Source organism: Cynocephalus volans, chromosome 10 (assembly GCF_027409185.1).
Source record: "Cynocephalus volans isolate mCynVol1 chromosome 10, mCynVol1.pri, whole genome shotgun sequence".
In the NCBI taxonomy this organism is placed as follows: domain Eukaryota; kingdom Metazoa; phylum Chordata; class Mammalia; order Dermoptera; family Cynocephalidae; genus Cynocephalus; species Cynocephalus volans.
The window spans coordinates 112,308,793-112,336,770 of NC_084469.1; the positions used below are offsets into that span (position 1 = coordinate 112,308,793).

General features: G+C 52.6%; 3 protein-coding genes across 13 annotated transcripts; 1 reads left to right on the top strand and 2 right to left on the bottom strand.

Annotated features, from left to right (window-relative positions):
* Nucleotides 1-6: 6 nt before the first annotated feature.
* Nucleotides 7-17,570, bottom strand: CDK10 (cyclin dependent kinase 10). 11 transcript variants are annotated; one of them, XR_010024569.1, is made up of 14 exons: nt 7,803-7,955; nt 5,776-5,848; nt 4,965-5,036; nt 4,351-4,453; nt 4,158-4,239; nt 3,698-3,765; nt 3,061-3,113; nt 2,789-2,858; nt 2,008-2,067; nt 1,580-1,703; nt 1,363-1,502; nt 943-995; nt 514-662; nt 7-192 (listed from the first exon to the last, which is right to left on the bottom strand). XR_010024569.1 is itself a non-coding variant. In XM_063109246.1 (13 exons), the coding sequence occupies exons 3-13, from the start codon at nt 4,981-4,983 to the stop codon at nt 565-567; spliced, it is 870 nt and encodes a 289-aa protein (XP_062965316.1). In that variant the 5' UTR covers nt 4,984-5,036; nt 5,776-5,848; nt 17,492-17,570; the 3' UTR covers nt 7-564. The 11 variants fall into 11 exon arrangements, 10 of the variants coding, with proteins under 10 accessions (XP_062965316.1, XP_062965318.1, XP_062965309.1 ...); XM_063109246.1 differs by lacking the exon at nt 7,803-7,955 and adding an exon at nt 17,492-17,570 and having other exon boundaries at nt 7-662; XM_063109248.1 differs by lacking the exon at nt 7,803-7,955 and adding an exon at nt 17,259-17,310 and having other exon boundaries at nt 7-662.
* Nucleotides 9,952-17,756, bottom strand: SPATA33 (spermatogenesis associated 33). The gene is made up of 2 exons (XM_063110085.1): nt 17,492-17,756; nt 9,952-10,635 (listed from the first exon to the last, which is right to left on the bottom strand). Exons 1-2 carry the CDS (start codon nt 17,754-17,756, stop codon nt 10,427-10,429), a joined length of 474 nt encoding a protein of 157 aa, XP_062966155.1. The 3' UTR covers nt 9,952-10,426.
* CHMP1A (charged multivesicular body protein 1A) lies at nt 17,550-27,974 on the top strand. Its single transcript, XM_063109249.1, has 7 exons — nt 17,550-18,016; nt 20,703-20,722; nt 23,444-23,521; nt 24,584-24,730; nt 25,232-25,360; nt 25,761-25,948; nt 26,480-27,974. The coding sequence occupies exons 1-7, from the start codon at nt 17,755-17,757 to the stop codon at nt 26,499-26,501; spliced, it is 846 nt and encodes a 281-aa protein (XP_062965319.1). The 5' UTR covers nt 17,550-17,754; the 3' UTR covers nt 26,502-27,974.
* The last annotated feature ends 4 nt before the right edge of the window (nt 27,975-27,978 follow it).

Here is a 27,978-nt window from a genome sequence, read left to right on the forward strand (position 1 = left end):
CACATCTGTTGGGAAAGCTTTACTTGTCACACTCAAGGACAGAAGCCCACCTCCCCCTCACTTGGCATCCTCCCTGCAGGGCCTCACAAGAGAACAGAAGGCAGGCCAGGGCTCTTGCTGCACTGGTCTCAGGGGTGTCCTCCTGTGGCCCTGCCTGGGGTCGTCACAGTCTGTCCGGGCCCTGGGCAGTCCCTGGTGACCAAGAAGGAACACAAGCAGTCTCCTGGGGTCTGCTTGTCCCAGGCCAGCGCCCAGCCGTGGCTCCAGGACACCCAAAGTTGAGCCCCCGATTTCCACCAGACGGGAGCTCGGTGGATGCAATGAGAAATGGGCAAGACCCCGTACAGCCACCAGATGGTGCTGCCAGAACGCAGACCTTCCCAGTGCCCAGGCTGGGAGCCCCCACACCAGTGTCGCCATGTGCACACCCTGCCTGTGCCTGGGGGCAGCGGTGGGCACAGAGAAGACAAGGGGGTGGGGCCAGCTGGATGCCAGGACTGTGGTCAGCCTTGCCTGCAGGGCCCTCTCTGTCCACCGCTGGCTGCAGAATGTGGCTGAGTTGGCTCAGGGCTTGCTGCGCTTGCTCTGGCCCTCGGATGTAGTGGGGGCGGCCCGCTTGTTGCGGTGGTGGGGGAATGTGGGCATGAGCTCTGGCTCGCACGCTGTGGGGAGAGGAGCCACTTAGCGCCAGGCAGGGGGACAGTTTCCCAGGCAGACATGAGATGGGGCCCAGAGCAGTGGGGTGAGCTCCAGCTGCGAGCTGGCTCTGCGTGCAGGCCTGGCCCGGGCTGCCCCACACCTTTGCTCCCTTCCTACCCCAGGGTGGGTTTGCACAGCTGCAGGCCGGGCCGGCCTACCAGCCTGCCCAGGACCCAGCCTGGAGAAAACAACTGCAGGCCAAGCCCCTGCAGAGTGGGGCCTGAGGGGATCTGAAGGACTCACGTAGGGGCTTCTCTTTGAAGTAGGAGCTCTCCAGGCAGTCCCCGGCTGTTGCCCTAGATAAAGGTGGTGCCATTAATGGGACCCTTGGTTTTGACGAGCCCTGAGACCTGTTTCCCACACCCCACCCAGTTCAGCAGCCTCTGGTTCAATTTTCCAACAACAGAAAGATGTTGGAAAACAGGGATTGGGGCCCAGAAATCCAGGAGAACCCCAGAGTGGGTTCCGCAACCTGGGTGGGCAGAGATCACTTGAACTGGGTGCCTGGCACGTGTGCGTGTTTTCGGGGGTGGGGGGCACCTTCTGGCAAAGTTTGGCTAGTGTTCCGAGAAACTATCTTTAAAGGTTTTGTGTTTCAGGTGTCCCTCCACCTCTGCACAGAGGTCACAGCCCTCCCGTCCTGACCACAGGCAGGGTCAGCACCTTTTCTTAGGGTCATACATGAAGAGGAAATTCAGCAGGCGCAGGCCGGCCTCTGAGAGCCATGGGAACTTGTGCTTGAGGTTGTTATACGGCTGCTTCCTGAGACTGTACTGGCCCACCAGTGGCAGCTTGGAGAAGCCCTGTGGAAAGCAGGAGCTAAAGCCACAGAGGGGGTCAGGCATGCATGGTGGGTGGAGGGGCTGCCTGGGGCACCCACCGGCCAGATATTCTCACTGGGTGTCCCCAGCAGCTGTACGATCAGGTCGATCTGGTGGATCTCAGAAGTGCCAGGGAGAAGAGGCTTGTGGGCCAGCAGCTCGGCCAGGATGCAGCCCATGGCCCTGCAGAGAAGAGCAGGCCTCACTGCTACCACAGGCCTCTGCTGAGCGCCATGCCACCACGACCCATGTTGGGCTGGGGATGCCACGATGGACGGCCCAGTGACCACTGGGCTCCCTGACCCTGGCCCATGATCCACTCCCAGCAGAGCTCCCTGCCTCTTGGGGACCTCAGTGCTGGAGGCATGTGAATGCTGAAGCTGTTCTCACACTTCCTTTCGGGTTCCCAGGCTCAGGCCCCGCTCAAAGACTCCAGCCCCACTCCTGTCCCTGTCCCCCAGACCACGGAGCAGCAGCCATCTCTCACCACATGTCAATGCTGGTGGTCTGGGTAGTGGTTCCCAGCAGCAGTTCGGGGGCTCGGTACCTGCAAACAGAAGCATCCAACCTCATACCAGCCAGGCCTCTGCAGGACATAGCCCCCCAGAGAGCCCGTCGTGGCCTGAATGACAGGATTGCTAGCCCGAGCCTGGACTGTCCTCTGCTCTAAGCCCTGTAGACACAGGCGGCACAGGCAGTCATAGCTGCTGGAGGCAGCACAGGAGATCATAGCTGCTGGAGGTGCAACAGTGTTGCGTGCATCATACGGACCACTGAGTCCTTGGCACAGACCTACAACCAGCCACCACCATCAGCCTGCTTTCAAGGGTCTTAAATGAGAAATGGCAGAGAAAGGCCATGTGGGGATCCTGACCTGGATCTGACTGACTTTGAGGTCCTGCCTGTAACCATGACCCTGTTTTGCCTGTTAAAATCATAAATGAAAAATAATTACAGAAATCTTCATAAGCTGCCCACCCTCCCGGCGGTGAAGCAACCCTCCATTCCTGAGATGGTTTCAGAGCCAGGATGCTCTGGCTATCTCACCTGGATGCAGCAGGTCCTCAATGCCACTGAGCCTGGCAGCTGTCCTATACCTGGGACAGCCTGCTCTGCCTGGAGACGCTGTCCCAGACTAGCCCTGCGTATGCACAGCCACACAGCTTAGAGACCCTCAGGCCTGTCTGCAGCTCCAGCCTGACCTCCCCAAGTGGCCCTCCACTAGGCATGCTTGGTCCCTGGGGCCACCATGCATCTGAGGTACTCACCAGAGGGTGACCACCTTGGGGGTCATAGGCTTTACGGGGACACCATAGGCCCGGGCCAGGCCAAAATCCGCTGTGGCAGAGAGGGGAGGGACAGTGTCACCCAGTGAGAGCTAGCAAATTGCCATCTGGGGACAAAGCCAGGCACAGGAGCCCTGGGGCCACGAAGAGAGCCAGCTCCTGGCCTTGAGGTGCTTATAAAGACCCCCCCACCCAGTCGGGTGGTGCCCATGGAAAGACGCCCCATGCACTCGGGGCCAGCACCCTGAACCCACCTGTCTTCACATAGCCCTTATCAGTCATGAGCAAGTTGGAGACCTTCAAGTCCCTGTTACAGACAGAGAACACTGGTGACTCCCAGGAAGCAAGTTCCATCAGGGAATAAGTTTGTCACCACAGCTAAAGCTCACCACGCTTTCCCACCCACCTCCTGGTGTTAGGGCCTCTGGACAGTGGAGGGTGGGCAGTAGCAAGGCCATCCACAGCTGGGAACACCACAGCTCGAGCAACTTCTGAGAAGAGGCAGCGCTGGGACCCACGCAAGTTCTAACTTCCAGTTCTACCTGGTTCCCCAGTGGGTGTCCCATCACCTGCCCCAGAGCAGGAAGATCCTGCTGTCTGCACAATCCTACTGAGAGTTACAGCTCCACAGCTTGGCTCTTTCCACTGAGGGACTTCTCAGGGCCTGACCGAGCTCACACATACCCACTGTTGGTCTCCCAGAGAGCAAGCAGCACAAGGGCTTCTCAAGCTTGTTTGAATCTGGACTCTTTCCTCATGAAGCAGTCAGTTTCCACTGCCCATCTGCTCTCCTACATGGCGCTCAGAGTGACCCACCAGCACTGTCCTCCACCCAAGACTACACCCCAGGCCCTGCCCGCCACATCCCTCATCCAGGCTGTCCCCACCCACCTGTGGATGATGAAGTTCCTATGCAGGTACTGGAGGCCCCGGAGAACCTGCAGCACGATGCACTTGACCTGTGCACAGGGCAGAGGCGCTAGTTAGGGGAGCCCAGCCCAGGTCCTGTCACATGTGCACAGCCACCAGGACCAATGGTCACTGTGGCAGCCTTGGGAACCAGTGGTTGCTGTGTGCAGCGCAGCTGGGAAGATGCTGCTGTCGCCTCCCCTGCTCGGTGAGCTGTCTACTGAGCAGTGCTGGGAGGGACCTCAGGCCGGCTTCTAGGCCTGGCTTCTGATGCCCCCTTGGTACCCCACAGGCAGTAATTCCACCTCATTAAAGCTCCCTGAGATACCCAGGAGGCGGCAGCAGCTCCACACATCTTCAGACAGCCACGTTCAGCTTAAATGTGCACCACAAGGGCCTGTGAACCCCCCCACCTCCACCCCAGGGGCCCCCAGCCATGCACCTGGGCCTCAGAGAAGGGCGTCGGCATATTCTCCAGGAGGCTGGCCAGGTCTTGCTCACAGTAACCCATCACCAGGAAGATGCTGAAAGAAAAAAGGGTAGGATGCATGCCACCTCCCGCTTCTCCCCTCCTGCAGGAAGGGCCCCACAGCAGGAGGAGGGGACCACACCAGGAGGGGCAGGAGATTGCTCACCTCTCCAGGTGGCTCCCCACAACCACCTCCTTTAGCTCCACAATGTTGGGATGGCGAAGGCGGAGGAGCAGTGTGATTTCCCGCAGGCTGCTGATGGGGATGCCTGGAAAGAGAGAGGCCTCAGCGAGCCCCATGCTGCCACTCTCAGGGCTCTAGAAACACCCAACACCAGTCCTGCACTCAGGGAGAACTAGGACAATCCTAATAAGCACTTTCACCCTTCATTCATCAAATATGAACGAGCAACTCTCTGTGCCAACCACGGGGGTAGATGGGTTGTCCACGGTGGGCAAGGCAGAGCCTTGGTGTGGAGGGGGACCGGGAGCTGAGACAGTGAGGTGGAGTCACCAGACAGGAGGGACAGAATGCAGACTCTGGCAGTGGGGAGAATCATGCAGGCCTCAGGGAGCTGGGGCTAAGTGTGGGACTGGGGTGAAAGCAGGGTCATGCTGGAGCCCTCCCAAAGGCCAGCTCCCCTTTAGTGACCGAGCAGATGCTCTCAGGAGTGTTTGGTCATGAGGAAAACTCAGGCAGGTCGCACCTTTCTGCCCCCCCCCCCCCCCCCCCCACTGTGAGGTCCCAGCCATCGTACTGCGCCCCTTCTCCCAGCTCACCATCCTTCTCCTTGTCCATCCGCACTTTCTTCAGTGCGACAATCTCATCTGTCTGGGTGTCCCGGGCCCGATCTGAAATGGAAACATATCCACGACGAGAGTCCAACCTGATCCCCCATCTCAAGCTCCTCCCACCACGAGAGCCTCTTCCTGAGCACCCCAGGGTTCCCTTTCTTTTCTTTGACAACATAATACTCAGCAACACTCAGTCCTCATTCTATGCAAGCAACACGCCTAGCCCAAGACACATGCTCCCTAGGGGTTTCCGCTCATTTGAGCAGGGTAGGTGTGCTCAGTTTTCTCTCTGTGCTGAAGCCAGTTGTGTGGTAAGCTCTGTACATTCTCCTACTTAGTCAGCATGGAGATCACTGCCTTCTGTTCTCATGACTATGTTCTAACAGCAAACAAGGTGCTATATCTAGAAAAAAAATGACCCTTATTTTGTGTGAAGCTGGCTACAGAAAGCATTGTGCTGATTTGTGCAGCTTCCAGAATGACTCACATCCATGTTGCAGCTGCTACAAGCTCCAGCTGCTTTTGGGAATTCTACACTGTATTGCTCTAACAGTTTTCTCCACCCTACAATTACACATTTGGATTACTGACATTAGCAACCTGACGCTTATGTTTACACAGGCATGGGGTCAAGTTTATGGTTTTCAGACATAGTCCCTGAACAAGTTTTTGCCCTGGTATGGAGCACAGGATGTGAGCCTTCCAGCCTCAACACAGCTACCACTGGGAAAGCCCCTGTCCTGTGCTCGTCAGAGCCATAAGCTGTTGCTCCAGGACCCCCGTCTTGGCCACTCACACACGATGCCATAGGTGCCCTCCCCGATGCGGTTCAGCTTCTCAAACTCCTTCACGCTCCGGCATCGTCCCAGCTGAAAGAGAACAGCTGAGGATGGATATTTCACACGTCATTTGCACCAAGGAACCTGCTCATGTGTTGTTTACCAAACAAAAAAGCAGTCATGGACCTCAGCTTTTCTGATGAGAAAGGGGGGATCACGATGCTGGGCCAACACTTCAAATGAAACATCATAGTGGCCTAACCGCTCCCTTCTAGTAACAGTAGCCACAAGCCACCTACATACGGGAACACTTATATGGCAGAGAATGCTGTCCCCAATATCCATAACACTACTTCTTTTGAGTTATGAAACACTACCCAGTCGCATTCGGCCTTGGGAAACGTGTGACTTCCAGATCAAAGAAGGATGGTTGCTCCCCACTTCCCTTGGCCCCTGGAGGCAGGGTGGGACGTGGAAGAAGTGTAAGTGGAGCAAAAAGACAGATGAAACCAGATGCCTGGCCTGCCTTGCACAAAACAGCTGTTTCTCTCTGGAATGTTAGGGGAAAGAGAAATGAAGCCTTATCCTTATCTTGAAATCTCTCTGTCCTAGCAGAGAGCCCATACCCTAATACACGTTTATAATGTAGTACCTTTGTAGATGGACTGAATGAGCACTTCTACTTGGATCTAAGAAGTGCATGCAGCAAGATTCAAATTACCCGCTTTCCTCCTCTTAACTCTGCCCTCAGTCTTCTTACTTCCTGACTCCTGGAAATTGAGTCAGAATCATCTGGCCCTCCCATGACCTCGCGGCAACCTCCCTTTCCTGCCTTAATTCCCCTTCTCACACCCTCTCTCTCCTCGTGCTTTCTGTTCATATCTGTATTTCTTTTCTTTTCTTTTTTTTTTTTTTTTGTGACCGGTAAGGGGATCATAACCCTTGGCTTGGTGTCGCCCGCACCGCACTCAGCCAGTGAACTAACAGGCCATCCCTATATAGGATCCGAACCCGCGGCCTCGGCGCCGCAGTGCTCCCAGCGCCGCACTCTCCCGAGTGAGCCAGGGGGTCGGCCCCATACCTGTATTTCTCTTCCTGGCTTTGCCCCTGCGGCTCCGATTCTAGCATGCCACCTCTTCTCATCTCTGTGCGTCCAAATGCTAGCCACACTTCGTGGTCCCAAAGAAATGCCACCCCTTCTACAAAGCTCTTCCTGACCTCTGGCTAAAAACAACTCATTCTTCTAAATCCCTGGTACTTGTATGTCTCCAAGCACCTACCGTTGCGCACTGCTCATTGTCCTTGGCTGGGTATGTCTTAGCTCCGCTTTGAGAGCAGATTTCCGACTCGCTGCTTTAGCCCCAGCGTCCGGCGCCATGCTCTGAACTGAGCGAGCACCTGCTGCACAAGTGAACAATGCACAAAGACCAGCAGAGGGCTCGCGTGGCTCCTGTCGCTCATTCAGCCACAGTCTGCTCGTGTTTCTTATGGGACAAGTGACTGGACCACTCAGAGCATCGGCAAGTAGTTAAGCCACAATCCAACGCTGGCAGTTCAAACCTGTCTCTCCACGAGCTGCCTACCTTGGTAAAATGACTGAACGCCCCTAAGATTCACCTTCCTCAGCTCTACAAGTCGCCGGGAGGCCTTCGTGACCGTCGCCCCCGCACAGGCCCCGCACTGAGCGAGGCACCTGTGCAAGCTGCTGGGTGGCAGGCGGAGCCCCGCTGGGTCAGCCGCGCCCAGCGGAGCCTCCAGGCCTCCAGCTCCTCCCTGGGCAAATTCTCCCCAACGCGAGCCGCTGCCGGCTCAGCCTGCGAAGCCCACCTCAGGCGCGAAACCTAGAAACGCCCGAGTTGGAGGCCGGCGGCTTCAGAGCCGCCCTCGCGCCCCGGCTGCCGAGAATCCGGGCGGCCCCACCGGCTTCCGCGCCCTCCGGGACTGTCGCTGCTGCCCGTGCCGGAAACCTCTGCGCTGCAGCGCAACAGAGAGCCCCACGCGCCTCGCTCCGGCCCGGCCGCTGGCGAGGCCCACCCCCTCGCACCCTGTGTTCCGGAGGCACCGTGAAGAAGCCTTCCTTACGGATACACTTCAGGCGGATCTGCTCCGACTCCGGGTCTGCCTCCGCCATGCCGAACGCCCGCCTCGTTTCCCGAGTGTGCAGGCGCGGACGGGTCCCTCGGCGCAGGCGCGTAATCTACTTCCGGGGGTGTCCTCTCCTTAGCAACGGTTACCAAGGCAACCTCCCGCGGACCCTCCGAGGACCTCAGCTCCCAGGATCTGCTCCGACTACCTGTCATCGTTAAGCACCGGCCCCAGATCCGGCTGGACCGCGGGAGAAGGCGGACTGGGAGGCCGCTGCGATCGTCCAGGTGGGGGTCCTCCAAGAGAGGGGTCTCCAAGAGAGGGTGTCTCCAGGTGAGGGTCCTCCAGGTGAGGGGTCAGGTCTTGGTCCAGGGCTGTAGGCTTCAACAATCATTTGAGTGCCTCCTCTGTGCTAGGTACACATTGGGTGGGGGAGACTGAAGGAAAACAAGCCCCCAGTATACAAGCTGTTAGAAGTTCTGTGATGGAAATGACCAGGCCAAGGTGGAAGATGGGGAGAGGAGCTCCCGGGTGAGAAGAGGTCCACAGCAGCATGCCTCCCTTCACTTACTGAAGACCAGAGCTCCAGGGCTGAAGCAGGCCACCACCACGGGCAGCTGCCTTGCCAATCTCTGGCCCATCCCTGGAAGGTGGAAGAAGGAAAGTCAACGTGGAATGTTCATGAAGCACCTTGGTGCATGGACCCAGGATCGGGGACAGCATGTCGCCTAGTCCGGCTTCACTGTTGAAATCTGTTACACTAGCCGGGCACAAACTACTTTACACAGCCAAATCTAGACTGTTTTTTATCAGCATGAAGAGAAGGCCTCTCCTCCCCACTCTCAATGTTTCATTCACATCCTGTAGCCTCCAGGAGACATTTAAATTACAAATATCAATTCCAGCAGGTCAGGAACCAGTCTGATGCTTTAAGCTCTTCCAAGAGACAGCTGTGAGAGCTGTGCTTGGATGGCAGCAGGGGAGCAGGAGTCTGCCCTGAAATTAGCCTCATCCCCATTGACAGCCAGGGATAGGCTGGCACCACATGCAGGAGGGGACACACCATCATTCAGGAAGAAGTAAGGGACTGCATTTCCTGTTCTCCCTCGCCACTCTCACGACATCCATCTTTACAGGTTGGGGATTGCTGCTCAGCTCTGGAACCAGCTGGGAGGACAGGTGGGAAGGAAATGGTGTACTGGCCGAGAGCAACACAGGAGGCCCAAAGGCCCCAATGGACTACAATTGTGCGCGTGCGTGCATGCGTGCGTGCGTGCGTGCGTGCGTGTGTGTGTGTGTGTGTGTGTGTGTGATGGAATGTAAATCCCTGGGGGTGTTTCTTGTAAGGGTTAGAAAGCTGGGCTGTTCCTGCTCTGAGGAGCCCAGGAGCACAGGCCCATCTGGGCTCCAGTTACTCAGGTTAATGCAAAGCAGGCTTTCAGTAGCAAACCCACCAACATTTAAAAAAATTAGACAACTTCTGCCAGATTGCTTTCCCCCTGGAAAGTTTAAAACACTTTTAAGCTAAATAGTCTTTAAACAATGTCATATGTTCATGCTATACGTTTTTAATTTTGAAAACTTATTTTTCAAAGTCATTTTTTAGTTTGTATATATGCATACATATACAGGACTGTACTTGTAAGCATACGTGTACTAGATAGGGCTGTGTGTATATGTATGTATTAGAAACTATACATATGTGACAGGAAGCAGGCCCCTTCACCCCAGCACTTGAGAAGGTTGTGTCCATGATCCTGGTGGACATGCCACTGGTAGTCAGCCCACCAAGGCCAGAACATCTCAGAGCCAAACTAATATGCTGTCATTAGACTAACTGCATGAAACCAAATGGCAACACTGGATCCTGCCCAAAGGGTTGCTGGTGAGGGTGAAGTCAGCTGAGAAGTTGTCCAAGAGCATTGTGCTCAGGTCCCCCGAGTGGCCCTTCACTATCTGGAACCCTCGTTTATGGGACCAAAGGACAAGGCAGTGTTGACAAGACCACTTCCAAAGTGTAAGTGCCATGGCAGCCCCATCCCCACCAGGACACATTCCACATTCTTCTTCTAGGCCTTTTAATACACTAGGTGAGATTATAGTCAAGCTGTGAGCCCTTGGGCCCCTGTTACATGACTTTGCACCTCTCCCTTCTAGAACATTACACCTTAAAAGTTTAGCCCACAGAATCTGAACTCTTCCCTAAGTTTGGAGGACATCTCACTCTCTATCACTTCCAAGTACTTAGACTGTATTCATTCAGAAGTGAATGGAAAGGATTTTAACTGCCCACCATGAGTCAGAGTGTAAGATGCCACCTGCTATCTGCCCACCACTCTGCACAGCCAGCCAGTTCCAGCAGGGATGCTTATACTAGAGTTCACTCTCTGAGCCAGTCACTCTTGCTTTCCACCAAGCTGCCAGCAGCTCTGGGGAAGGTAAGACCAGGGTGGTCACTGGGGCAGAAGCTTATGCACTGAAGAAGAGGCACCTGCAGCTTTCCATGGGGCACGGCAGCCCTCCTGCCATCATGGCTGAGACTCATGTCACAGTGAATGATGACAGCTACTCGGGGGCGCTTGTTCATTCTTTGATATCCAAACTATAGGCGTCTACTGTACTGGGGTTCCTGTGCCGATGGTAGGGGCCCCAATCAGCCTGTTCCCGAATCGTTCTCTGCTCTTTACTTCCGGTGGAACTGTAGCTGACAAGAGTCTCGTTTGAGGCTTGAGTGATGATGATCTCTGGAACAACACTTTTCTTGCTTGACTTTTGCTGTGCATCAGGTTTCTCTAGAAGAAGAAAACATCTGACATTTAATCAGAATGTGCAGAACTTCTTCCACAATGCAGGCACCACCTGTCCTAGGTAAGAGTAAAGGAATTAGATTCATGGTAGGCAGGAAAAGAAACAGGCCAAAAGCCATCAAGTCTCTACAGAAATATTCCAAAGCTTAGATGGAGGTGCAACTCAGCCATGAGGTTGTGATACTAGGATGCCTTCTTTCAAGGAAGAAAACAGGAGAAACACCGCCAGCACACCGTGGACAGGCTGAGTGGCAGCTTGGTTTCAAGGTGACAGACGCAGGAAAGAGAGGACACATGTAAAGGCAGGAGCTGCTTCAGAGGCTAAGGTTCAGATGCACAGTTTCCAAAGGATGCTAATTCTGATAAAAGCCCTCTCTACAGAAGATTGATGAGAGTGCTCTGGAAGTGGACATTTCTGATGTTGTCCACATTTTCTTAAACTAGCTAAGGTTGCAAGGGATGTGTGGACCTGTGAAGCTGCTGAGCTCATCAAATGTTACCGAGCACAACAGCAGAAGCGCTCCCTCCTGCCTCGTCTCTGGCCTGCCCCACCCCCGCCCCCATGACGTTTCGGGCACATCCTTTCCAGCCTTGGTTGAAACACTGCAGAGAGGTCTCGCACTCCATCTCTCTGTGTACACATATGTGTACATACTCACACAGTGACACTTTTTACAAAAACACAATTATACTGGTCCTATTGTTTTGCAGGCTGCTTTGTTCCCCACTTATACCTCATGAACCTGGTTACATGGTGGGATGAATAGCTGGCAATGACAGCGATGGCTTTTATCAAGTGTTCATTCTGTGCCAGACATTGTTCTGAGCCCTAGAACAGCAGCAGCTTCTCATGTAGGTCCCCTATGACCAATATCTTACAAATGGAGAAACTGAGGGACAGAGAGGATAAGTCTCCTGCCTGAGGCTAGTCAATCTGGGAGTGGCAGAGAGAGATGCTAAGAGCCAGGCCTGGCGTGGATGCACACGCCACGCTGCGATGCACAGCCTCATTTGTTCTTACTCAGGACCTGGGCTGGGTACCGAGTATCCCTTCTTTTTATTTTTATTGTTATAAAAGCAAAAACTGCAATTCATCATATTTTGCATTTATGTTAAATTGGAGAGTTCATTTTTCACATCGACTATAAAGCTTTATACAGGTTAAGACTATTTTAAAAGTTATGAATGTTTTTAATTTAAAGATAGATGTTGATTTAAAACGTGCACATGGCATGATTCCTGTCCTTTCAGACATATGGCTGTGCACCCACAAACACTTTGGAAGGTTACGTTTTCCACCTGACAGTGTGGCTGGGTTTGGCCCCATGTCTGCACCCGTAGCACGGCCCCTCCTCACGGTGGCCTGTGCTCATCTGCCTGGGGGTCCCATCATTTATGTAACCAGCTCCCTTTGATGAACATAATTTATTTCCAATTTTTAATCTTTTTCAAAGAGTGCTACAATGAACATTCCTGCATGTATGTATTTACATACTTGTGAGGGTTTATCTATTGGGTCAATTACTAGAAGTAGAACTTTCAAAGTCAAAGGATACAACTCATTCAAATTTTGGTGTTGTTTTCTGTAAAGATTATATCTATTTATATTTCCACCAAAAGACTGTAAGCTGAGAAAGGCATCCCCTATTCCAAACTTACAAAAACATGTACCCATTTTCATTTCATACTTTCATAGTTTTATTTTCTGTGTTAAACTTTTTGATTCATATGGAATTTTTTTTTTTTTTTTTAAAAAGATGACCGGTAAGGGGATCTTAACTCTCAGCTTGGTGTTGTCAGCACCACACTCAGCCAGTGAGCGAACCGGCCATCCCTATATAGGATCCGAACCCATGGCCTTGGTATTATCAGCACCGCACTCTCTCGAGTGAGCCACGGGCCAGCCTGTTTATGGAATTTTTTGATTAAGGGTTGAAATAGAAATATTGAGGTCTGTGTTTTCTGAGCTGTCTAGTTGACTGTCCCAGCACCAGTCAGAGCATGTTCCATCTTCTCTCCACCCATTTGACATGGTTCCCTTCCCATAAACCCCCACATAAACTTGAGTCTTCCGGCACCTGCAGTTTCACCCTAGCACGCTCACGTCAGAGGACAAGATCTGCCTGTGCCTCTGCTTTTCCAGATGTTTCCTGCTTATATTTTTATTCCTCTAGATAAACTTTTGAATAACTTGGTCATATTCCCAAAAAGACTTGTGGTGTTTTGATTTGGTGTTTGATTTTATGGATTAATTAAGGGAGAATTAACATCTTTACATTATTGAGGCTTTCCAGTCCAAAACACTTTTATCTTTCTCAGAGTTTACAATTTTTTCATTTAGAAACATGAGTCTTAGGGTTCTTGATACATATTACCCTGTACTAGCTTTCTATTACTGTATAATAAATTACCACAAATTTATTGGCTTGAGTCAGCACATTTATTTATTCTCTCACAGTCTCCATGGTTCAGGAGTCCAGGCAGACCTTCTGGGTCTCTCCGCAGGGACTCGCCAGGCTGGAAGCCAAGTGTTGGCTGTGCTGCCTTCTCATGTGGAGCTGGGTCCTCTTCCAGGCTCATCCAGGTTGTAGGTAGAATCCACTTCTTCGTGGTTCAAGGACTGAAGTCCCCATTTTCTTGCAGGCTCTCTGCAAGGGGTTGCTCGAAGCTCCCAGAAGCTTCTCTGATTAGGTCAGGCCCACCAGGACAGCCTCCACTTTGATTAAGTCAAAGTTGACTGATGAATAACCTAATCACAGGAACGACATTCCATCCTCCTCACAGGTTACATCCACTCTCAAAGGGAGGGCATTATACAGGGTTTTTGACCAGGGGGCAGGGATCTTGGGGGTTGTCTTAGAATTGTGTTATCATATTACCAAACTGCTTTCAAGAAAGATTGGTACTTCCACAAACAATGTGCCCCAGCCCAATGTGCATTCAGTGTGCTATTTTTGGCCTCTCATAAATGTTGCAAATATCTTTTGAGCTTACCATTTGTTTTATATTTGTTTAGAGGTTTGGGGGAGATGTTTTATCATTTAATGCAGTCAAACCCTTCAATATTTCTCTGTGATGTCTTTGATGTGAGGCTCAGAAAGATGTTTCCTACTGAGCAGTTAGATTAACAATCACTTTTCCCTTTTTCTATTCCCTTTCTACTCACTCATCCATCTGGAATTCATCTCAGTAGACAGCAAGAGATTACAACCCAACCCATGTTTTCCCTTGTAAGTGTTAGGCATTTTCCTAGCATCATTTGTTAGAGAATCTTTCCTTTCCCCACTTATTTTTGGTGCCGGTTTTATCAAACACTAATTATACACAAACATGTTCACACTCTCGTACCAACTAGGGGCTTATTCTTGTCCATATTTTCTGTTTCACTGATCTGCTATTCTCTTACTAGAAGTACATTTTAATTATTATAACTTTTGATACACTTTTAAATTTTTTATTTTTAAATAATTACAAGTTCACAGAAAGTTGCAAAAGTAGTACAGAGAGGTCCCATGTGCCCTTCCTCTGGTTTGTCCCAATGGTACATCTTACATAACTACAGAGCAACATCAACAACAGGAAACTGACATCGGTACAATGTGTATATATTGATCTATGCCATTTAATCACATGTAATCACCGCCACAATCAAGACACAGAACCGTCCGTCTCTACAAGGATCTGCTGCTCTTTTGTGGTTACTCCCGTTCCCTCCCCCATCCCTAACCCCTGGTAACCACTCGTCTGCACTCCACGTCTATAATTTTGTCACTTGGAGAATGTTATATACATGGAATCATACAGCATGTGATCTTTTGAGACTGGCCTTTTTCACTCAGCGTGATATTTTCTGATAGCTAATAGAATAAATTGTCCCTTAAGTTTTCTTTTTCAAAATTTCATTGCAATTAAGCATATTCTACCTTCAAAAAACTCGTTATGAGAGTATTCAAACACCCACAAAAATAGGCAATGAGGACCCACATGTGCCTCATGCAGCTTCAATCAATGTTTTGTCACCTGGTTTTCTCTATCTTTCTTACTTTTTTGAGTATTTTAAAGCAAATTCCAGACATAATTTACCCATAAATATTGTACTATATCTATCTGATAAGGATTTTATTTTGCATAACTACAATAGCATTGCCACAGCTAAGAAAACTGGCACTGATTCTTTATTGTCATCTAACACCTATTTAACTCTCTCAAGAATGGCCTCGCCAGGTGCATACATGACAGTTGGTTCTTAGGTCTCTAAAGCTTCCTTACCACAATCTCTGTCTTTTTTTTTTTTCATGTCATTTATTTGTTTAAGAAACTGAGTCATTTTTTTGGTAGAATTTCCAACAGTCTGGAATTGGGTGATTGTAGATTTGTGGTGTGTTAATCTCCATAATGTGTTTATGTTTGTGGATTTTGTAATGCAAAACTTTAAGCGTATACAGAAAAAGCAAACATAGTACGATATATCCCGTCACCCAGCTGCCACGATGGTGAACTCATGGAGAATACCTCCACCCCACCACTCACCCCTTGTTCTGGTTTCTACTGCTGCATAACAACTTGCCCCAAACCTTTGCAGCTTAAAACAACTATTTTATTTTCTCATGGCTTTATGGGTCAGGAATTCAGGACAGGTTTGGTTGAACATTTGTCACTTGTGGTTTCAGCCAGATGTCTGAAGGCTCACGGGGCTCGACGTCCCGGATGGTGCACATGCCAGCTGGGGTTGGATGCTGGTGCTATGTGAGGTGGGGAAGGCAAGCTGGGGAGACTCAGGTCAGGGCCTGGGATCATCTCAAGGCTTGTCCACTCACAAATCTGGACACCTGGGCTGACCAGGACAGCTAACTGCAGTGCCTCCATGGGCCTCCCCAGTTCAGAGCTGGGCAACCATCCATGCGGTTTTAAGAATATTCCCATCATCCCAGAAAGTGTTGTTGTGCTCGATTGTGGCCAATCCCCCATTTCCACCCCTGCCCCAGGCAACCACTAATCTGCTCCTCCACAAAATTTGCCTTTTCTGGACATTTCATATTAAGGAAGTTGTGATATATATGGTCTTTACATCTGGTGTCCTTCAGTAGTGATAGGTCTGGGGTTCCTCCACAGTGTGCATGAGTCAGTAGCTGGTTCCTTGTTACCACTCAGCATGTCCATCGTATGAAAAACACACAGTCTTCATCTTCTTTCTGGAAACTCCATCCTCACTCTTGCTCTCTGACGTGCTGTGTTCCCTTCACATCTATCCACCCCCTGAAGTGATGGTGTGTGACTCACACTGTTGGTGCCTTTCCAAGAGGCACCCCCTGCCCTCACCTCCCCTTGCTGGCAGAGGTCCTGCCCACCCTGTGCTTCATGGCCTGCTCCAGCCCCTGGTGAATCTGCAAGGTTGAGCCCATCCTAAAGAGGCTGGGAAGGCAAAGCCTACCTAGGAAAGGTCTCCTTGCTACTATGAAGCAAGGAGAAATGCCCTTGGAACAGGTGCAGTCCTGTCTGCGTGCGATACTTGGAGCCATCCAGCTATCTAGGGATTGTGGAGGAAGACATTCCTGACACTGCAGGTGTCAATGCAGAAACACACAGAGTCCTCAGGGTCATTGCCATGATGCTGAGCAAACCAAGCCTTGCCTCTGACACTTCCAGAGTTAACGCTGTGCTTAGTCGGCTTTTCTGTAACTTTTAGTAAAAGCATCCTGACAGACTGGTAGCATTTCCCAAACCTCCACCATAGGACTCTGGCCCTTCCTGCAGCCTTTCACCCTCAAGTGAGGGGCTCCTAAATCGGAATTTCAAGTCCAAGCTTCTCTCCCAACCCCAATGTCCAACTTTCAAACTGCCTCCTGCTTCTGGCCCTTGGTCCCACAGATGTCTCAGTCTGAACCGGCCATGGCCAGCTCCTCTGCCCTGTCAGGCCTGTGTTCCTCCTGCCGTTCTTTCTTGTCTAACCCACTGACCGTTCGTTCTCACAGTCACTCTCTCCTCGCCCCACACCTCATCACACTGCAGGTTCTGCTGGTTTGACACGCTGGATCCTTCTGGAATTCCCACTGGTTCCCACCGAATCCCAGCAATGAGCCCGTGATAGGCCTCCTCATTCCCCCGCTAGCCTTTATTCTGGAGCCAGAAAGACCCTCCCGAGGCCCAGACCCCATTGCGCCTCCTTGTCTCAAATATTTAACGGTCCCATGGCACAACCCACATGATAAAACGAAGGAAAAGCTTCGCATACTGCCTTCTTGCTTTTGTGGCCTCACGTACCCCCACATATCCAAAGGCCTGGCTACACCGGGCTTCAGAAAACCGACACATCTGCCGAGCGGCTCGGGTCCTCTTTCCCACCCACTGTCTACTCCCTCGGTGGTCGCCCTCCTCACGGCTGTGCACGGCAGAGCGCTTCTGCAACCCCGCGCCGCCTGCTGCAGCCCGGCCCACCCGGCCAGGTCTACTCCGGTCCGTACCGTACGCCGCCGAGGGGATCGCAGCGGTGCCCAAGACGCCGGCCCTCCCGGGCGGGCAGCGTGCCTCGATCTGAGCAGCGCCACGGCCCCTCAACCGCGCGTTACACAAGCGCCTGTCGCTCGGGAGTTTCCCCAGCTCTCACCCACCTCGTATTTCCGCCAGAACCCCGGCTGTGCGCCTCCCAGGGCAGGTCCTAGAGCAGCACTTCCGCGGGGAGAGCGCCCGCCCTGCCTGGCCCTGCCACGCCCCCGCGCCAAGATCCCTCCCCGCGCGGCCCCGCCCACCCTGCGCCCCGGCCGAGACCCCACCCCGTGACCGTCTCGCGCCCCGCCCCTCCCGACCCGCCCCCGCGCCCCGACCCGCCCGCGGCCCTGCCCACCTGCACAGGCGGCGCCCGCCCGCCGAGGCCCGGCAGTCTCCGCCCCCGGGTGCGGGCAGTCAGCGGGCTCCTCCGTCGGCCGCTCCTCGCACTTCGGGACAGTAGGGGCGGGGGCTCTCTTCCGCTCCTCACCTGAAACGCACGCAGCAGCAGCCGTCAGCCCGCCTCTCCGCGGGCCCGGGGCTGTGGCCTGGCGCGGGACGGGGACCAGCGCAGCGGCGCCTTTACCTCTCCGGGGCTTGGCTTTGCTTTTGCACAGTCCCATGGGTGCGCCCGCTGCCGGCCCCGCCCCCGCGGCCCCGCCCCACGCGACCGCCGCTGACTCACAAACGCGGCCGGGCGGGGCGCGGGTCGCCACGGCAACCACCTCTCGCGAGAGCGGCCGCGAGACCGGAAGCGGGTGGCGACCCGGAAGTCCCCGCGGGCGGAGCTGGTGGGTTCGATCGCCGCTGGAGCCTGACGCCGCCCGGGATTCGCGTCCTCTCCGCCTTTCCGAGGGGCGCCGCCGCCGGACCGCCATGGACGGTGAGAGGCGCCACCTGCAGGGAGCCCCGCGATCCCGGGACCCCTTCCTCTCCTCGACCCCCGCCCCCGCCCCGGGGCATCTTCCCCAGGCCTCTACCCCAGATCCCGACCCCAGACTCCGACCCCTGGCATCTTTCCCAGGGCTTGGACAGCAGATCCCGACCGCAGACCTTGACTCTGGCACCACTTCTCCTGGCCTCCACTCCAGATCCCGCCCCGGGGCCCCTTTCCCCGGTCTCGACCCCAGACTTCGACCCCCAACTCGGGTCCCCTTTCCCGGGCCTCCTGCCCCATCCTTGGACCTCCTTGGCTTCCGAGCGCCCCTCCCTGAGAGCTCGGGTACCGGAGGGAGAGCCATGCCTTTGCGGCCCCGGAATGTCGAGTCAGAGGGCAACTGAAAGCGACAGGTGTACCCCCTGCCCCCAGGACACCACCAAGAGAAACAGGAAGAGCTCAGGCAGAAAGTGCTGAGTGCCAGGCACAGCTGTAAACGGCCTTCCTCACAGCAGCTCTTGGAGGTGGGAGCTGTGTGTCCCCGTTCTAGAGGGCACAGGTTGAGAAGTAGCCAGTCTGACTCTCTAGTCCTGAGCTCCACTTCAGGGCTCACTCTGTTGCTCAGAACCAGACACCAACAAAAGCAAGAATCAGTGGTGAAATGAAGGTGCCAAACATTTCCTGAAACGTTTATGGGCTAGTGTTGTAGACAGGTTTTAAAAATGCTTTTCAAATTTAAAAAGCTGTACAACCATGTCAGTCATGAAGGATTCTTTATGTGACATGTCAGTCATGTGTAGGATTCTTTACAAATTGCCTCAGAGAGAAGATGAGAGGTTACACCTAATCTAACTCGTCCTATCCCAAAATAATGTTGGGTTTTGCTCCACAGCTCACTCAGCTCTTCTTTTGTTTTATTTTTTAAAGATGACCGGTAAGGGGATCTTAACCCTTGACTTGGTGTTGTCAGCACCACGCTCTCCGAAGTGAGCGAAACCGGCCATTCCTATATAGGGATCTGAACCCGTGGCCTTGGTGTTGTCAGCACCACCCTCTCCCAAGTGAGCCACGGGCCAGCCCCACCACTCAGCTCTTCTGAGGGAACTTTTCTTAAAGACTATATCAGTTTTTTCCATGCTTAGGTTTTGCCTTAACAAGTTTTTGTTCTTCAGAGTCTTGCCCTACTGCACAAGTCCAGATGAGAAACAGGCAGGAGTGGGGGGACTCGGCCACATCACGCAGTAAAATTCATTGATATCTGAACTTGCTACTCACTAAAACTTGAGATGTTATAACACCAAGGTCAAGGGTGGGGCCACACCTGGGCCAGTGTTGCTTTGCTGCCACCTGTGTCATGTCAGCCCTGTTCCTAGAGTCCCAGGTGATTGGCCTTGACCAGCACCTGCGCTGATAGAGGATTGACTGACAGATGCACAGAGCTCATCTGAACCCTGGTAGGTTTCAGCTGGGAGACCTGATGTGCATTTGTGAACACTCAGCACCCTCGTTAAGGTTACAGGCTTTCATTTCCTCATTCTGCACTAGAGCAGTACACCACTTCAGGGATCAGGTGAAGACTGAACAAACTGAGTTCAACCTAAATCCCCCTGACTCTTGAGGTTTTTTGGGGGGGGGGTTTTTGGTGGCTGGTCACTAGGGGGATCTGAACTCTTGTTCTTGATGTGCTCTAACCAGCTGAACTAACCAGTCAGCCCTAAGTTCATACATCATGGTTTTTTTTGTTTGTTTTTTTTTAACATGACCGGTAAGGGGATCTTAACCCTTGACTTGGTGTTGTCAGCACCACGCTCAGCCAGTGAGCTAACCGGCCATCCCTATATAGGATCCAAACCCGGGGCCTTGGTGTTACCGGCACCACACTCTCCCGAGTGAGCCACGGACCGGCCCGTTTTTTTTTTTTTTTTTTTTTTTTTTTTTTTTTTGCGGCTGACCAGTTCAGGGATCCAAACCCTTGACCTTGGTGTTATAATATCTGAAGTTTTAGAGAGTGAGTAGCAAGTTCAGATAACAATGTATTTACTCAGTGATACACTCAAGTCTCTCCTGTTGCTGAGTGTGGGTAGGGAGGGTGCCCTGAGCCAGAAGTGGCAACTGACCTGGAGCCAGCTCTTTGACAGCATGAGAGTTACCACCTTGCTATTTTCATCCTTACCTTTGAGAGACTGTATCACTTGGGAGAGCGTTGTGTTCATTACACCAAAGTCAAGGGTTTGGATCCCTGTACACTGGCCAGCTGCCAAAAAAAAAAAAAAAAAAAAAATGTCAAGTGCCTGAACCTCACTGTATTGGGAAAGACTCCCAAGGGTATTTTGTAAGGTTGTGTTGGTTGTAAACCTCCACCTCTTGAGTTCTCACTATGGCCGAGAGCATTCATGATCTTGTCCATCCTCACCCTGACCCTTAGCGGTTGACTAGTGCCACCTAGTGCTTCCTCTGAGGAAACATAGCTTTAGGGAGGGGCTGCATTTGCTGGAGCCCTGTAGCCAACAAGGGACCAGAGCTGGTACACTGGTTCATCTTCTGACTCCCCTGTTTGTGGGCCTCCCTGAAGGCTCCACGAATGCAGTCCAGCTGCTGGTGTCGAGAAGATCTTACTGAGTTCATCTGCTTATTAGAAGTCTTACTCGTCACATTTTTTAAAGTCCTCAAACCATTTCTTCTTTCTTTGCAGATACCCTGTTCCAGCTAAAGGTATGTACTGAATTGTCGCTTGCCCCAACCCTGTCCTGGTGATGAGTGAATAAGGACAAATAGTATAAGTCACACTCACTCAGAGCCGTGGAAACACAAAGTCAGGGGAAAGATTATAACAACCGAATGACTGCCACACTCAGATTGCTGACCAAAGAGGGGTTATTGAGTTGGCTTGATGACAGAATCCTTTGCTTCTCTTGGAGTAAGTAGAAGCAGATCCCTTAGGCTCATCTGTGAAAGACTGGGTGTCATGTTTAAGAAACACAACTTGGGTATTATGTGCATGCCTTGATGTTCCACTAGGCATTTTAAACTGTGGCCTCAAATCCTTTAAAATGATATTTGAAGGAGGCTTTCAGGACAGTTGAATGTTCCTTCTGTCTGGGGTGGTGTTGCAGCTTCCTAATAATCCAGGGCACAGTTCTGCACATTTCTCTCCAGTGCTCTCATAGTTTATCAGCCTTCTTGTTTTAACTTGTTTTATCACTAGTTCTGAGATACTGGGCAGGAGTGATGTGCTCTTAAAGTGGTTGCCGGGGACAGAAGTGACAGATGGAAGTTGCCCACCAGCGGGCAGCATTTGTGGAAGAGACTCAGATGAGTTGTGAGCTTCACGTGTGATGGGGCCAGGGCAGACAGGTTGCCAGAGGTGCCACGGAGACGTCAACATTGTTTCCTTTTGGTGTGGCAGTTAGACATCGGAAGCTGCACAGCAACCTGTTGCATGCACAGTGTTCTGTGAAGATAGCACTTTCAGGTGTACTTTTATCTGGAATTCTGTGTTATTACTGGGGGGTAGCCTGAAACAGGTTCTCTTGAGTCTTTTTTCCGTAAGTCAAAAATCCATCCATAGGCAGGAGTAGAGATCAGTGTGTGTGTGTTTTCTTCTGAACCTTGCACTCTGGTGGAGGGTTTGGATTAGGATGTTCATGGAGAGGACAGACATTTTATTTTATTTTATTTTTTTATGAAGTTTATTTGCTTACAGTTTCTGAGGCTAGGAAGTCGAAAGTCCATCAGGTGGTGGCGACAGTGACCCAGAGGTCTCACATTACAAGATGGTAGAAGCAGAGAGAGCAGAGAGAGAGACAGACTCTTCTCTTCTTTTAAAGCCCTCAGAACAACATCCCTGACCACCATTTTTTTTTAACTTCTCAATATACATCGTAGTTGATTTTCATGACCCTTTACCTGCTCCTCTTCCCCCTCCCTCTCTCCCCTCCCCCCATCATATCTGTTCACTTGTCTTAAGTTCAAGGAATTGTTGTGATTGCTGTGTGTTCTCCCCCCCCATTTGTTTGTGTGTTTGTTTATTTTTAGCTCCCACAAATAAGCGAGAACATGTGGTATTTCTCTTTCGGTGCCTGACCTCTTTGACTTAATATAATTTTCTCTAAGTCCATCCATGTTGTTGCAAATGGTAGTATTTCATTCTTTTTTATAGCAGAGTAGTATTCCATTGTGTAGATATACCATATTTTCCTTATCCACTTATCTGATGATGGACATTTGGGCTGGTTCCAACTCTTGGCTATAGTAAATAGAGCTGCAGTAAACACTAGAGTACAGGTATCCCTTCGGCATGATGATTTCCATTCCTCTGGATATATTTCCAGCGGTGGGATTGCTGGGTCATATGGTAGATCTATCTGTAACTGTTTGAGGAACCTCCATACCATTTTCCATAAAGGCTGCACCATTCTGAAGTCCCACCAACATGTATGCGAGTTCCTTTTTCTCTGCAACTTCTCCAGCACTTATCACTCTCAGTCTTTTGGCTATTAGCCATCTTGACTGGAGTGAGATGGTATCTCAAAATGGTCTTGATTTGCATTTCCCCGATGCTGAGTGATGTTGAGCATTTTTTCATGTGTCTGTTGGCCATTCATATATCTTCCTTTGAGAAATGCCTATTCAGCTCCTTTGCCCATTTTTTAATTGGGTCATTTGGTTTTTTGCTGTAAAGTTTGAGTTCCTTGTATATTCTGCATATTAATCCTTTGTCAGATGTATATTTTGCAAATATTTTCTCCCTCTGTATTGGTTGTGTTTTCACTCTGTTGATTGTTTCTTTTGCTGTGCAGAAGCTTTTTAGTTTGATATAATTCCATTTGTTTATTTTTCCTTTGGTTGCCTGTGCTTTTGGGGTCATATTCATGAAGTCTGTACCCACTCCTACTTCCTGGAGTGTTTCTTTAAGGAGTTTTATTGTTTCATATGTATATTTAATTCTTTAATCCATTTTGAGTTGATTTTGGTATATGGTGAGAGGTACGGGTCTAGTTTCATTCTCCTACACGTGAATATCCAGTTTTCCCAGCACCGTTTGCTGAAGAGGCAGTCTCTTCCCCAGTGTGTTGACTTGATGCCTTTGTCAAAGATCAGATGCCTGCAGGTGTGTGGGTTGATTTCTGGGTTCTCTATTCTATTCCATTGATCCGTGTAGAGGACAGACATTTTAGAAAACTTGTCACAGCCCCTTCTCCCAGGCAGAACTTCACAGACAGCATGGGAGTCTCCTTCCTCGAACTGGCTCAGTCTCTTGAGGCCCCAAGGTGGCCGTGAAGACACACACCACAGGCTGTACACCTTCTCTGCACGATGCTGGGCCCAGCCTGGCTGATGAGTGTTTAGGAGCCAGAGCAAAAAGGGGTGGGGGGAGCAGGGCTGGAGGGTGGGCTCTGCAGGTCTGACTCGGGAAGTCTGATTTCTGCTCAGTTCACAGCAAAGCAGCTGGAGAAGCTGGCCAAGAAGGCGGAGAAGGACTCCAAGGCAGAGCAGGCCAAAGTGAAGAAGGTGAGCCTGGGACGGCCACGCTCACGGCTGCCTGGGGCTGTGCACTCTTCTTTCCTACCCTGTTTCTATTTCTGTTTTCTACTTTGTTTTGATGTCTTTTTGTGGAAGGCACTTCTGACATCTTGATACAATCCGCAGCATGACTTCTGAGCCCTGCGGTGCGCACATCATATGCAAATGGTGGGCGTGATGGAGGGAGGCGCCATGTGCATCCAGCCCACTGAGGGTGTCACGCACAACTTTTGTTCTTTCTCTTTAAACGGCCGTTCCTTTTATTCATTTCTGACATTCTGAGCTGGCTTTTGCCATAAATTGTGCAGGAAGTGGGTTTCAGCTGCCCACCACGAGCCTATCGTTTTCAACTCTCTTCCCTGTGGAGCTGGTGCCTTGGGCATCAGGATCTGGGCAGCGGTGTGGCAGCCCCTCCATGGGGTACGGCAGGGCTGAAGGCTTACTGGGGGCCTCTCCAGGAAGGGGTCCCTGCCTACTGATGGGCAAGGCAGAAGGGAAGGGGGAGTCTGACTGCCCTTAATGGAGAGTTGCAGTCAAGTCCTGTGCACTCTTAAAACTTTGCCTAGTCAGTCAAGAAGGTCCCGGGGGTATTGGATTTTGGTAGCTTCTCACTCAAACTCAAGCTCCCCAGGGTGGAAAGGGACCGGGACAGCTGGCTCTGCAGTCTGTGCAGCTGGTGCTTTGTGGTGGTGCCTCCTTTGGACACTCTGAGCATCTCCCGCTCAGTCCTGTGCTCCTGAGGAGTGCTGGTGTGAGTGGTTGGGAAGGGGCTGAGGCCGGGTGAGCAGAAGCCCCTCTGCAGGCTGGTCTGGTGCCTTTGCTCCATCCCTGGACTTCCACACGCCTGAGCAGACTTGGAGCCTGGGGTCTGCATTTCTATGAAACTCACAGACATTTGCGATGTCACACCTGAACAGGACTAAGGGCCTCTACCCCACAATAGCAGATGACACCCAGGGGAGGTCAGTGCCAGTCTCCTGGCAGTGGAGGCAGAGTTCGTACACACAGGCCACGGAGTTCTCCCAACTGGCAATTCCCCCTGAGTTTTAGGCACTTCAGCAGAAAAATGTGGAGTGTGCCCGTGTATATGCGGAGAACGCCATCCGCAAGAAGAACGAAGGCGTGAACTGGCTCCGCATGGCATCCCGCGTGGACGCAGTGGCCTCCAAGGTCCAGACAGCCGTGACCATGAAGGGGGTGAGTGTGAGGCCTGGTGCCAATGGGCTGGCCCACAGGCCAGGGCAGCTGCAGGTCTGCCGGCTGGATCTGGGGCAGCTCCCAGAGTTGAGGAGCACTAGATGAGCATAGAGTTTCGGGGTCACACCAACACAGAAAAGATGGGGGGACCTTGGTCTTTGCAGTGTCCCACAAGATGCAGAGCCTGCATGGCTGGGGCAGAGGGAGTCATGTCAGATTCCTTGGCTCTGTAGTGGGGGTTCCCTCCAAACACCAAGGGGCCAAAAGAGAAAAACACAGTCCCGAAGATCTGCTGTGTGGTCAGCCTTTTCCAGGTGACCCATGTGCTGGGTCTGCTCATTCTTGTGTGCTCAGTGGACAGCCATTCCTGAGGACTGGGCGCCGGCATAGCCCAGGGCTGGATGCCCAGCCCTCCCATTAGAGTTCAGAGGACCTGTCCCTGGGGCGTGACCTTTGCTCACTTTTAATCCTGTTTCCTCCCCCAACTCTCTCCTATCCCAGGTGACCAAGAACATGGCACAGGTGACCAAAGCCCTGGACAAGGCCCTGAGTACCATGGACTTGCAGAAGGTGTCTGCGGTGATGGACAGGTTCGAGCAGCAGGTGCAGAACCTGGATGTGCACACGTCGGTACGTGGCCTGCCTGGCCTCAGGGCTGTGGTCTGGGGGCACGGGGCGGAGGCCATGTGGACAGTGCATCCAGAGGGATGGTTAATGGCCAGCACGTGTGTGTCCTCCCTGGAGTTGCCACGTGTCCTCTGTGCCGGGTCCATGCCTGGACCTGGAGGGGTGGTGGGCCAGGCAGCAGGGCCTACAGGGCACTCGGCTCCTTCTGGGGAGGCACAGGTGGTGAACACAGTTGTAGAGAAGTGTTTACCTGAGCAGATGACACAGTGAGGTTGGGGGACTGGGCATGGTGGCAGGCGAGTCCCTGTGGAGTATGAGGGCCATGGTGGGGCTGCAGTGGGAGCTGTGGTGGGGGTCTGAGGAGGGCCTAGGCCCTGGCCATGCCCAGAGTGTGCCCCCTCAGGTGATGGAGGACTCCATGAGCTCGGCCACCACGCTGACCACGCCTCAGGAGCAGGTGGACAGCCTCATCGTACAGATCGCTGAGGAGAATGGCCTGGAGGTCCTGGACCAGCTCAGCCAGTTGCCTGAGGGCGCCTCTGCTGTGGGCGAGAGCTCTGTGCGCAGCCAGGAGGACCAACTGTCACGGAGGTGGGTCGGCACCCTGCATGTCGTGTCCTCAGCCCCAGACGCCGGCACTGCGGGGAGGAAGGGGAGTTGTAGCTTAGAGACCATGGAGGGAGCTTGGGCCAGGCTTGGACCAGGAAACACTGACCTCGAGTTGCAAATGCTCAGCCACTCTGAGCCTGCCCTGCTCACCTCAGTGTAGGGGAGACCCCCTTGTGCCTCCAGGCCCAGAGCAGCCCACCCTGTCCAGCCGGTAGCTTCTCCCCTGGTCCACGCTCTGTCTTGCACCGAAGGTTTCAGTGTGTCATGTGTGGTGTGCAGACCCACGTTTGTCTATACACCCCTCGCTTTAGAAAGGGAAGCCCCTGCTTTTTCCAGAGTAGCAAATGATAATGTAACAGTGCGCAGCACCTGCGTCCTCTCAGGACCATCCTGAACAGCTGACACTGAGGAGAACGGTTATGGCCCTCTGGGTGGCCCTGGCCCTGGGTGGGCGTCTTACTTGCAAATGCGCTGGTCTGCCCTTCTCACCCGAGTCTCATGGTTGCTTTCCAGGTTGGCTGCCTTGAGGAACTAGCTGTGCCCCCACCTCCTCTGCCCTGCGTGTGCTGGGGCTCCCACCACCCCCCACTTGCCTTTCTGCTGACCCTGCAGAGCTGCAGCTGGCAGCCGCCATCTCTTGGCTCCTCTCACCTGCCAAGCCTGGTGGCCTCAGAATTGTTCCTGTTCTCTCAGAGCGTTCAGACCCTGAGTACAGCGGACGTGCTACTCACTGGCAGTCAGTGGGGTCAGCAGTTCCTGGAGGCCTCTCCCCCGACTCAGCAGGCAGGGGATTCCCTATGCCTGGATGGACGCAGCCCCAAGGATGTGCCAAGGGTGTCCCGTGCCACCCAGAGCTGCCCCAGTGGCCTTTACAGACAATGACCTTCCTCCCCCTCCTCCATTGTTCCAGGGGTGGGATCTTAGCCACTCTTTCCGGCCTCTGAGCCCCGTTCAGCCTCCTTGGTTCCTAAAGTCGCCCTGTCCATGGACAGAACCATTGACCAGCTCCAAGGCTGGGTGTGCCCAACCTGGGGTGCTCATCCCCCTCACTGTCACCTCTGGGGTGTCTTGCCGCTGGGCTCTGCTGCTGTGTCTTTCAGCAGGGAGTCTGCCCATGCCACGGACTGGAATCTGAGTGTCTGCAGCTCCCCTGGCAGCATGGCGTCGTTCTGTGCAAGGGCCTCTCTGTAGGGCCTCTTGCTGCTCAGGGGCAGCACGGCCTGCGTGTTGCTCTCTCCTGTCACTGTAGGTTACCGGGTGCCTCCCCCTGGCTGCTCCCTTCCGCCTTCTCAGCTTGTAGGCCAAAGTGGCTGGTGAAGGAGCTGGGGATAGTCGCCCTGGCCAAGGCCGGCAGTGGCCATATTTTGAGGAAAACCTGCCACTTGTGGCCACCGTGGGGAAGCCAGCAGGGGGTTCGTGAGGCCTGCTGGGGTGGCCTGGGGGAGGGGTTTGGATGCAAGCTGCTGTTTTTGTTTTTTTGTTTCCTAAAGTTTACTTCATTTTCTGGAAGCTTCCAGGATTTTTTTGGTTTTTTGTCAAAGTAGAAAGAGCTGCTGCAGATGGGGAGCGTGGGTGGGGTCCTAGCCCCCTTCTCAGTGCAGCGCCACACACTGTCCTCACACTGACAGCACATGTGTGTTGTGGCTCTTAGTACAGAAGTGTGGAGACCTCTACCTTGACTCACTGCGTTTAGTTCTCTTCAGGACTTGGGAGCCCCTGGGTGTCTGTGCAATGAGTTGGTGCCAGGGGGTAGGAGCAGCATTGGTGGATCCTGGGCCTGGGGGAGTTGAGGCACTGTCTGGGCGTGCTCCCCTCTGGTCTCCAAAATCGACCCATATGCTGGATGTTGAGAGAAGGTCCTGACATCCTTCATGGGGAATAGCTTTGGGGAGCTTCCTTGTTTCTGGGGTGAGTGTCTTCTTGGGGGCTGGGGCAAAGGCTCAACGGGTGAGCATGTTTGCCTTTTTCCTAAAATGCTGTTGTAAGTAAACAAATTGGTCCCTGAAAACTTT

Excerpts from the sequence above, each read along its gene's own strand:
- CDK10 (XM_063109238.1), bottom strand. The coding sequence starts at position 7,889 with ATGGCGGAGGCAGACCCGGAGTCGGAGCAGATCCGCCTGAAGTGTATC. Across the intron at positions 5,037-5,775 it reads GGGCACCTATGGCATCGTGT|ATCGGGCCCGGGACACCCAG; the intron begins GTGAGTGGCCAA and ends TTTCCATTTCAG. Across the intron at positions 1,503-1,579 it reads CCAGTGAGAATATCTGGCCG|GGCTTCTCCAAGCTGCCACT; the intron begins GTGGGTGCCCCA and ends TGCTTTCCACAG.
- CHMP1A (XM_063109249.1), top strand. The coding sequence starts at position 17,755 with ATGGGTGCGCCCGCTGCCGGCCCCGCCCCCGCGGCCCCGCCCCACGCG. Across the intron at positions 25,361-25,760 it reads ACCTGGATGTGCACACGTCG|GTGATGGAGGACTCCATGAG; the intron begins GTACGTGGCCTG and ends GTGCCCCCTCAG. Across the intron at positions 25,949-26,479 it reads GAGGACCAACTGTCACGGAG|GTTGGCTGCCTTGAGGAACT; the intron begins GTGGGTCGGCAC and ends GTTGCTTTCCAG.
- SPATA33 (XM_063110085.1), bottom strand. The coding sequence starts at position 17,756 with ATGGGACTGTGCAAAAGCAAAGCCAAGCCCCGGAGAGGTAAAGGCGCC. Across the intron at positions 10,636-17,491 it reads GGCGGGCGCCGCCTGTGCAG|AGAAACCTGATGCACAGCAA; the intron begins GTGGGCAGGGCC and ends TTCTTCTTCTAG.